Source organism: Trachemys scripta, chromosome 1 (assembly GCF_013100865.1).
Source record: "Trachemys scripta elegans isolate TJP31775 chromosome 1, CAS_Tse_1.0, whole genome shotgun sequence".
Classification (NCBI taxonomy): Eukaryota; Metazoa; Chordata; order Testudines; family Emydidae; genus Trachemys; species Trachemys scripta.
The window spans coordinates 124,776,568-124,787,483 of NC_048298.1; the positions used below are offsets into that span (position 1 = coordinate 124,776,568).

The 10,916-nt window shown below is 44.4% G+C and overlaps 1 protein-coding gene across 3 annotated transcripts in view; it reads left to right on the forward strand.

Annotated features, from left to right (window-relative positions):
* The window catches only part of ETV6 (ETS variant transcription factor 6), a 164,933-nt gene extending 158,845 nt beyond the window's left edge, over window positions 1–6,088 (forward strand). For all 3 annotated transcript variants that reach the window (XM_034784310.1, XM_034784319.1, XM_034784329.1), the window contains one exon: window positions 2,095–6,088. In XM_034784310.1, coding sequence (XP_034640201.1) covers window positions 2,095–2,200 — 106 coding nt within the window. In that variant the 3' untranslated portion in view covers window positions 2,201–6,088. The remainder of the gene's footprint in view (window positions 1–2,094) is intronic.
* The last annotated feature ends 4,828 nt before the right edge of the window (window positions 6,089–10,916 follow it).

Below are 10,916 nucleotides of genomic sequence, written 5' to 3' on the forward strand. Positions count from 1 at the left end.
TGTAGCACGAGAGGTCAGTGCCGATGCTTGGCCTTGCTTAATTCACCAGCATTTACTTACTATTTTATTTATTTAGATTACAAATGCTATAAAAGGCACCCTGTGCATAGGCAGTGGTGCCTTTGGAATAATTTAAGAAACATCAGAACTAATACGATAAAGTGTAGCAGTGCAATTTGCTATAACCTGGAAGTACATGGGGAATCCTGTCTTTTAGAAGATAGAATGGACAGAAGGTGAGAGGGATTTGGGCGGGGAGGGGGGGGAAGGAAAGAGAGAAATACAGGATCTTGGTTTGACTTAACCTTCATGCAAGATCATTAAAGTCAGTGGACTGGTATGGGGCAGAAATTGGGGCAGAATCTGGACCCAGTCTTTAGTGAGTTTTACTTGTAAATATAAGGCCTGAGTCACCACTGCCCCACTCCAGTTTTTGTAACTCCATTCATAACAGTGGAGTTACTCCAGCATAAAATGGGAGTTGCACAGGGTTGAATCATGCCCACTGTTTTCTTTCTAGTGCATACATGAAATTCCAAATGAGAAGGGGCAGCAAGTGTACATTTGCTGAGAGACTCCAGATTTTTCCAGCATCCAAAATAAAAGGCCCGAGCGCTACAATCTCACAGGGAGAGGTGTTATCACATCTTTTCCTTTAACTTCAGTGGGCATTTTTTCTGGATCAGGAGTTTTTACATGCTTGCCAACAGTTGGTTTTGTTTTCACTGGGTGAGGCTACTGAGTACATATTCGGGGTAAAATAAAACTTCTTCCTCAGATTCATAAATTAGGGGCTGCGCTGTGTTAGCCAATAAGTCACTTACAAGGGAGTTTCATACCGTGGAAAATGTTTCATTGCACCCAGTCTAGACAAACCTCACACAATTTGTCCCAATGTTTGTAACACTATTAATTATGAGGGTGATTTATGCTTAAACTAGAGTTTCCTCGTCCCTGGGCCACTTTCTCTTCCCATTTCATCTAGTTCAGAAGGCAAAATCAGAATCTTAATATCTATATAAACATGACATCTATCTATCTATGGGGGGGGGGGAGTATACACATGAAAAAGTGTAGAGGGATGGTCATAACTGAAGTGGGTATTAAAAACTAGAATTTCCCCCCCCCCCCCGCCCCCCAGCTGTTGCCTTGTGCCCACAATATTTCTCTGGATACATCTGCACTGAAGCTGAAGAGGTAGTTTCCAGATCAGGCCAGCATACACATGTACACTAGCTGTGATCAAGCTACCACGCTAAAAAATAACACCGTAGCCACAGCAGTGCAGCTGGGGAGATGAGCTAACTGCCTGAGTACATACGGAGACTCTTAACTAGCCTGTCCTACCACCCATGCTGCCAGGGCCACAATGTTATTTTTAGTATGCTAACTATCAAAACTAGGGCAGGTAGGTCTACCTGAGCTGGAAATTACAGCCCCACTGCATACATACCAGTTGTTCCCAGCCCACAACCCACCACTTGCACTAAAAGTGGTGCTAGGGCTCTCAACCCATTCCCTGCTTTGGCAACTGGTGTATTGGACTGAAGGTCTGAGTGAGAGTCCACGTGAGAGACTCCTCCCTCTCCTATGCTCTGTTGCAGGCCAGTGAGGGAAGATGAGGTCTGAGCCTATGCCCATCTCCCCCATTCTTCAGATACTGAGCAGAGTAGGCATGGAGCTGGAGGCCCCACTCTGTACAGTTGGCTTCTCCTCTCCCTTTCGTGTAGGCCTGCCTTCATATCCACATAGTGTATTTAAACCAACAGGTAATTAAATGCTTTTCTGATTGTGTTCTAGGGAAGTCCATCAGTATCTGGGGTTGCCAGGGGCATGGCATGCAGAAAACACTGGGGTGCTGGGGGGGGGGGGAAACTAGGAAGGAAGCACAGAGACTCTTACATACCTTTGAGGATAATGGCCATTGATTTCAATGGAAGTTAGGCATCTAAATACTTTTGAGGATCTGGGTCAGAGTCATTAGGGAGATGTTGTGGCAGGATATTAGGGATACTCAGGAGCCCAGGAAACTCAGGCTCATAGTAGGGGTTAAGGGGGGAAAGTCATTGATTGACTTGTCACTTTGTTTTGAAGGTTCATGAAGACTCCAGATGAGATTATGAGTGGCCGAACAGACCGCCTTGAGCACCTTGAGTCCCAGGAACTGGATGAACAAATATATCAAGAGGATGAGTGCTGAAGGAACCAACACGCACCACCTCAGTGGGTCCGTGGGAGAAATGTCTGCCTGGACGTCTGGAGGAGTTTGGAAAGGGGAACAAGAACACAGGAGCAGAATATGGGGTCAACGCTTACCTTGAAGACCATGCAGGACCCAAAGCACCTTAGTAAAAATAAAAACTGGCAGAGGTGGTGGCGGCAGCAAGGTGGAGGAGAGAGAGCCTGGACTCATGCACTACTTCGTTGTCCCTGCCAAGTCTCCCTTGACTTGTTTTTATTTTCCTTTTGTTGGTTTGTTTCATTCTTTCCTAATAAATATGCAGTTTGCCTTTTCTTAATTCATGTAGGACGAGACGCCAGGTTTCGCTTTTTCAGAGGGCTTTCCTATGGAAATAAATGGAGCGCTATTATTTTCTGTGTAAGTCTCACAACATAACATGGTATCAAAACTATGGTGACCGTGGCACAGAAGGGGTCACCCTGCTGGTGCTCAGATAACATTTGCTCATGCTGGCACAAGGAAGGTCTCAAGCTACCAAGAAAATTTATCCACACACCCACCTACTAATTGAAGAAAAAGGAAAAAAAAAATTATCTTTTGCTACAAGCTTGGGACCCAGTGTATGTTGGGCTAGCAATGGGCTTCTATTAACTGCTGGCACATGGACCAAATCATCTAAGTGCTCTGAGGAGCGGGGGGCGGGAAAACAAGAAAGACCTCAGACAAAACACAATAGACTGATGCTGGCTTTCGCCCTTTCTCTAGCAAAGAAGATTTTGAACAGAAGTGACAAACAAGGTGGACTTTCTGGTCCAAGTCGTCTATCAAAAAGCAAGGGTTCAAGTATTTGTGATTACAAGTAGTTGTGATTTCCACAGCAGCTAGCAGTTTTTGAGGTAGAGGTGAAGGGCTGTTTTTACATCTTAAGGGGAAGGAAAAAGGATGAAGATGCAATTGCTTATAATACTCAGAAGCCTCCCCAGGATCAGCCGGCACCGCTGGAGAGAAAGTGAAATCAGAAGCATGAAGATATGTGGTAGACAACCAGAGACCAAATAGCTATACTGGTATCCTGAAACTGGTTATTTGATGCCTCCCACTTCCTGCCCCACCCCTCCTAAAGGCAGTTCTACCAGCCAGAGATCACTTCTCAGCTTACCCATTTTTAGCATTGTTTATTTTTTAAAAATCCACCCCATTGCATTCTTGTCCTTTTAATTTTAAGATATTCTTGTTTTGGCAGCCCCAGTTTGGTGTGCAGCCTTTAGGGCAAGAGCAGCATGGGCTGCTGCCTGCTACTGGTGGAAGAGACAACCTTGCCTAGATTGCTGTCAGCAGGAGCAATGGTCCTTTCATCCATATGGACTTTTATGTCGGAGACTGGAGAAACGATTTCTCTTTGTAATTGTACTTCGGTTGGTCTCTGTAGAGATGAGAATTGGTGGTTTCAGGACAAGTGATGGACCCATCATCAGCCATCCCTTGTTAGTCAAGGAAAAAATCTATCTGCAAAATATTCATTTGGGAAAGGAGAAGATCAAGTAATTTTTCAACAAGGAGATTGGCGTTTCTCTGCACAGGCATCATGTGATGTCCAAAGGAAAGGAAGCCTGTGTCTGTTCATTAATAAAATCTCTTTTGTAGGATTCTGAAATGGAAGAAATCAAGGGATCATTAAATCTATCTTACCAAAAAGCCCAGATACAAAACCTGATCTTAACCAAATATTGAACAGGAATGTGGCTATCCAGAAAACTTTCCATTTGGTTAGGCATGGTACCCTGTATATTTAAGTAAGTATAGTCTAATTTCACTGCAAGGTGCACTGAGTCACCTATGGCAGAGTGAAGGGGTTTTTAATGGACATAGAGTGCCACACCCTGGAATGAGAACAAACCCTTCCCAGTTGGCCTCACATGAAGAAAGACTGGCAATTCATCTTCCCCCAAGCTTCACCCAGCCACATAATGAACTGTTTTTTCCCCCATGCTCTGAGTGGATGTGCTTACAGATTGCAACACACTGCGAATTTGACTTTTTCCTGCATCAAAGAACAGCAGCAGCAAATATCAACAAAAGAGAAAACCACCACCCCATCGTCTTTGAGATGGCTTTGAAACCCTGTAGTTCAAAAGGGTCAGTGGGGGAGGTGCTGAGGAATTCTGGCTCTGTGGCCATGGACCTGAAACTGAAGGGAGAGGGAGCTGTTTTTGTTTGGTTTTAGCTAAAGAAAGTGACCTTGTTTAAGGAGACAAGTGGCAGTCCCTTCTTAGGAGCAGAGGCTCATGCTTAGATGATGAGGGAAAATACCTTCTGGCTTTAGCCATAGCACACAGAGCTGGCAAACACCTAACCAAGAAAACTCAAGACAAAAAAGGGAGACTGCAACTGAGAAATGGAGAGAGAAACATCAAAAAGGCATCAGATTTAAAGGAAGTTCCTTACTCTTCACTTGTTTTCTTTCTATTTTCAGATGGTAGAAAGGAAGAGTTTGCTATTTGTATCCCTTGGTACTCTGGTCGTGACCAATAGGTGATCATCATTCATTTCCTCTGCTCCAACTACACGGTTGGGAGGAGGAGGAGAACTCTTGTATTTAAGGGCTCTAAGCTACATTTTTTTGCTGTGTTGGTATTTGTATGCTGAGGAGTTTGCCAATTTGGTCTACACACCCTTGCCATTTGTGGTGGCAAACATGGTGAAACGTCATCATGGGGCTGGTAAAGGGGTGGAAGGAAAGGAATCCTGAACTCACACCTATTTGCCCCAGGGTGAAATTTCACAGAGAATTTTTTGCCTTTGACAATAATTGATAACTGACACCTGCAGAAACCAAGAAATAATCCAGATTGCAAAATATTTGAGTTATGTTTCCTTTCTGGTGTTATGAACGTTGGGAATTTTCTTTCACCACAGAACTATGGCATGTGACTCTCCATCCCCTTTTAGAGTCCACTTCCTCCATCACATCCTTAATGAAGAATAGCTTTGCCAAGGAAGACCCACACAAACACACCAGTAAGAATTAACATAGTCTTTGGATGCACAGCAGGTCCTTAGCATAGTGAACTTTTCAGATAAGTAGGGTTGCCATCTTTCAGTCAAGATCTAAATGGCTTATGGAGTGGTAGAGCAAGTGCCAAGAGGTTGAGTGTATGACCGAGCAGCCAGCCAGGCTGAAGGGACTTGCAATATCTGAATTTGAGGTGTCCTTAGTATCCTGTGGGCCAGTTTGTTAGAAAAAGACTTCTACAGCAACTGTAGGAAATGGATTCCCTCCTGTCTTGCAGAGAGATCCATTTCCCACCTATACTGATAGTTCAGTCATGTTTTATCTACACTCCATATGGCTTCCAGTTTTGGAAGTATGGTTATCAAGGAGAATTTTGCCCTCAGCCCCTGAATTCCCCGTGTAGGATTTGCCAACTGCTACGTAGCCCTACTTTCTGCCCACTCCCTCAAAGGAAACTGGAAAAGGGAGAAAGATTTTAAGGAACCCCTTAATCACTGGGTGATGGGCCTTTTCTTGAAATAGTGTGGCTAGACAGGGCCCTCTCCTGCCATCAACTTGCTACAAATCTGTACAAGCCAGATCCTTCTGCAAACAGAAGGGGGAACAATGCTGCTTGGGCAGGACAGATGGCAGATCTGTAAGCCAATAAGGAAACCTTTTTGCAGTTAAAGTCTCAAACCTTGTGAGGACTATCCATTGAGAAAACACTATTAGGGCCATCTGCATAAACACTAAGTAACTGCAACCACCCCCCTGATCTCCAATAAATACTGAGCATGCATTCTTCATGATTTCTCTTCATATGACTGCAACCATGTGCAAATCCAGAATGCATTTTTTTAAAAATGAATTCTAGTCTGTTTTTATTGATGGCTTTTAAAAAAAAAAAAAAATAAGGTGTGGGGTTATGGGACTGAATCAAATGAATGTAAAAAAAAAAAAAAAAAAAAAAAAGCCTATTCTCAGGGCCAGTGAGTTGCAAATAATTTTTAAAAATGTCTGTAATTACATCATCTCAATAAAAAAAAATTTAATATAAAAATGGGAATGCCAAGTTTCTGTTGATCCAATCATTGTGAGATGCAATTTTAAGCTATTACAGTTCCGGTGTGTTGCAACTGCTTTTCCACCAAGGGAATACACACAGAATGCAGCAGCAGTTTTCAATCACAAAAAGAAACCAGCAGGCTTGCCATTGCCAAACCTATGTGGGCAGAGTCTGATCTTTCATGCTTCCTTTGGTTTGCAATTTGAATCCAATCCCTCAGAGCATTCTCTCTGTTCTCTTACTTACTAATGAATCCCACCCCACTTGTTCATAGATCAAAGTATATACCCCAGTTTCCCTTTGCTGCAGTACCAGCTGCTTTGGAGAAGGGCTAGAGAAGGAAAAGGCTGAAGTAACATTAGGAACCGTCATTGCAGCTTTTTTCTGTCAAACATCTCAACCGTCATACAGAAAATGAAGCAGTCTGGGGACTAGGATTTCTCCTACAGATTGTTGATGTCCACAAGAAACAGCAGCCAGCTGACCTAGGCAAATAGCAGCTAATATTCTACACTTTTACCACATGGCAAACCCATTCCCAAATCCAGTCTCTTGGTCCCTGGCTCCGTCAAGGCTAGGGTACTATGAAGGCAAAGTTCAGCTCTATAGGGGCAGGTGGTCACCCTCATCTCACTGTGCTGCCACTCTTCTCACCGGGAGTCAGGAGATGTGGGTTCTGGGCACTGTCTCCTCACAAGCACCCCCTTGCAGGTCAGTGAGACTCTGCTGTAGCCTACCTCAGATTCTCCTCCTTAATGGGGTAACAATGAGATCACTTAGCCCAGTCAAGGAGAAGCCAAACACTCTACTCCAGGGGTTGGCAACCTTTCAGAAGTGGTGTGCCGAGTCTTCATTTATTCACTCTAACGTAAGGTTTTGCGTGCCAGTAATATATTTTAAAGTTTTTAGAAGGTCTCTTTCTATAAGTCTATAATATAGAACTAAACTATTGTTGTATGTAAAGTAAATAAGGTTTTTAAAATGTTTAAGAAGCTTCATTTAAAATTAAATTAAAATGCAGAGCCCCCCAGACCAGTGGCCAGGACCTGGGCAGTGTGAGTACCACTGAAATTCAGCTCACGTGCCGTCTTTGGCATGCATGCCATAGGTTGCCTACTCCTGCTCTATTCTATAGTCAGCTATCTCCCTTCAGTAAAGCTGTCTGAAAGGGGCACTTGTACAAGGGCTTCAAGGCTCTTACCTCCAAGTTCAGATAAAACTTAAAAGTCCCAAAACAAAAGGCCTCTAGATTCTATCAGCAGCAACTTTTGCTGTAAGGCCTCAGGCTTCTCTGCTGACTGGAGAGCTCTGCAATCTTTCCCCGTTCCCTCCCCACAATTTGTTCAGGGTCTCGCCCAGGCCTCCTTCTGCAGTTGCTCTCCTGCCCGTTCAGGGTCTCTCCCAGGTCTCCTTACCCAGAAAGCTTTTGCCTAGTTAAGGCTCCTTAGGGATGCCCCTGCTCTGGAGCATCCTTTCTCCTCCAGAGCTTGTTTCCAGCTGAGCTCTCCAAAGCCTTTGAGTAGGCTCAGGTGCGCCTTGTTTAACTGCCGTCCGGCTACTCAGCCAGCTAGCTAACCCCAGGCAGACCTGGGTTGGCCCATTCCCTTCAGTGGAGCCAATCACAGCCTAGGCATCTGACGCCTTGAAGGGGTAGCCGTCTGATGCGCTGAGGTGATATGGGTAGTTTGGGGTAAGTTACCATCTGTACAATGGGGCTCAGAGTGCTTGCATGCCTGTTGATGGGTAATTCATGAAAGTTCTTAAAGCGCTCCTCCAGCTAGCTGCTACCTTTGATGTCACAGCAGGTTCATTCAGCCAGCTGGGCCTGGTGCTTTCTGGGGTGGCTGGCAGAGGTGAAGATAAATTTGTGTTGTGAAGTAGTTCAAGACTGAGAGTTACCCATACACAACAATTATAATCTGGTCTGGAGTGACCGCCAACATATAACTATCTACATAGACTGTTCAGCCATGGTTATAAAAAGTTTTGGGGGGATAGGGGGGAGTGCACCTGTGTAGCTAGGGATCCTGCCAAAGGGAGATTCCCTAGGCTGCTCCATGCTTCCAGCCTCAGGGTTGTTTTCTTGCTTTTTAGCCAAGAAGCAAATTTAATTAACACAGCCTTTGGGCTGTTGTTTGAAGGCATTTGGAACAGTGGCAGGAGCAGCAATTTGGGGATTATGATTAAGTTTCGGAATGGGAAGGAGATTCAGTGATTTGGGGTCAGGATTAGTTTAAGGACCAAAAGCTCTCACTTCCTCAGGGAGCTCAGGCCCAAAGCCTCTCTGAGAGTTAGGTGCCCAATTCCCACTGATTTCTTTGGGAACTTGGCACCTATCTACCTTTGAGGATCTAGGTCTCAGTGCACCTCCCTTTGAGCATCCCAGCCCAGAGAAGGAGTACACACTCAACATCCTCATTTAGCTTTTATAAACTGCTGCTGGAAGGTACCAGCCTGAGAGTTGGGGCTATGAAGTCATCTGCTTATTCGCAGAACACGAATTACCCGGGCAGCTGCTGTGGAAGCTCCACCCTCCCTCCTCCAACATTGCCCAGCTCTGACTGGTGGGAACACATGTAGGCTCGAGAAGAGCGGTCAGGCTCTGTGCCCACCAAGCTGTGGTGTCTCCATTAAGCCTGCCAGAGAGGCTGTCAATTATAAGGGTGCTTTTTATGATGTGGACATAAGTATTTCTTACTTGGATTTTTTCCAACATGCTCTAAAACGGGGACTTGGCATACAAGCCAGCAGCTTCCAAGAAAACTATTTCCTTGGAGATTTATACCCAAAGCTCTTCTAAGCGACCCCAAAAAGAAACCACCTAGGAAGTATGTGATTGAATCAGAAGAGAACTCACATTTTCCCAGGTGCTGGAAGCCACAGAATGAGACAGTGTTACTCGCTTCAGTGAATGACTGTTCTCCAGTGAAGTGTATAAACAGTCCTGTACTAAAATGCTCCAGTCCTTGGTAAAGCTATCCCATTCCTGTGCTGTAGCACCATTTAGTATCCCACTAAAGTCCTGTATTCCCACTCATCTACCAATATGCCTAAATCTTAATGTACCACACTGTGTGCTATTTCAGGTTCATAACTACCCTCATAGCTCTGCCAACCTGCTTCTATCCTAGTCAGCAGTACCCCCCTAATGTAGTCCACTTGTGCATTTGGAAATTGGAAATCATACCAAATTTGGGGGTTAATGTTCATCAGAGAAACAAACATTCACTAGTGGTAGGGCTGAACCAACACATGCATTTTCACTTTAGATCTAAGATTTGTTTAAATGCAGATTATCCCTGCATTACCACGCTGTGTCAAGTTCTAGCCCAAACAAATTTCTTTCCTTGTTGAAAGTTAGATAGCAAGCAGGTACTGGGGCATAAGGACAAGAGTAGCATTCCCAGCACTGAGCCTAACTAAGGTTTTATTTGGATGTCTAATATACACCTTTTCATATTGATTTATTACATTATTTTTTACCGTGGTGCAGCAATACATAGGACAATGCAGAATTACAGCAGGTTAAAGAGTTAAGCATATTCCATGAACACCTACCTCCAAAAGACATAGTGGCATGTGTTCAACTATCAGCCCTAGGCCCAGCATAAGGAGTGTGTCGGGGGGCGGGGAGATGGGGGAAGAGTCCTGATCACACTGCTCCAGCTATCCCCAGCTGTGCACTGGCTTCTTATGGACTGCTGAAGTCAGGAGGAGTTTAGAGCAGCACCGGAGGCCCTGGAGCAGCACCAGGGAGGAAGGAGACCGTAGAGTGCCAGAGAGCCAGCATTGCCTATGCCCAGAGATGGACCAGCACAGCCGAGGATCCAACTTGAAACATCTGAGCCCAGGGCAAGAAATAATATTCAGTGAGGAGAACACATTATGTTCTTTCCAGATTTCCTGTCTTTCTGCAGCTTGAGTCAAGTTCTTACACTGAAACAAAAGCTGGGAAGGCACCAACATTAATCAGTTCTAAAGCCAGAAGGGACCATTGTGATCATCTAGTGTGACCTCCTGTAGAACACAGAGCATAGAACTTCTCCAAATCGTTACTTTCTTCCTTCCATCTTCTATGTGCAGGACATGTTGGTTATTCCCCCTCTCCACACACCCCCAAAAAAGAGACGTCTGGATACTAAATGACAAGCTGCCAAATGCCCACTGAAATGTTTGTGTGCAAGTATGCATAGCCATGCACGTGCTAATGCTGAGTGAGTTGGGGAACCTGCCACCTGCCAATTTCTTTAGCTAGTCACAAGCCCAGATCTAGCTGAGGGAAAGTAATCAGTGAAATTAAGAGGCAACTATTTTTTTTTCCTTGTTGCCACAATGTTTTTTGTCCTTGCTGCAACATCCTCGTTTACTTTAAATGAACACTGTCAACAGATTTTAAAAATAGCTTTCCACAATTGATAAGCCATTGGAAGCTGGAACTACAATCTGTTTATTTACAGACTAGTTCTCCCTCCACACACACAGCTCATTCTTATCGAGAGGTTACTCATGAGCACTGGGTTACCCACAGTGGCTTGTTATCATGGGGCTTCTCTGCTAGGCATGAATTTAATTGTCAAATATATATAACAAATGAAAGAACTGTGCAAACAATGTTAGGTCAAATTTTGGGCATCTCCACATTTATTTAATCTCCGCCTAAATTTCAGTTTGGC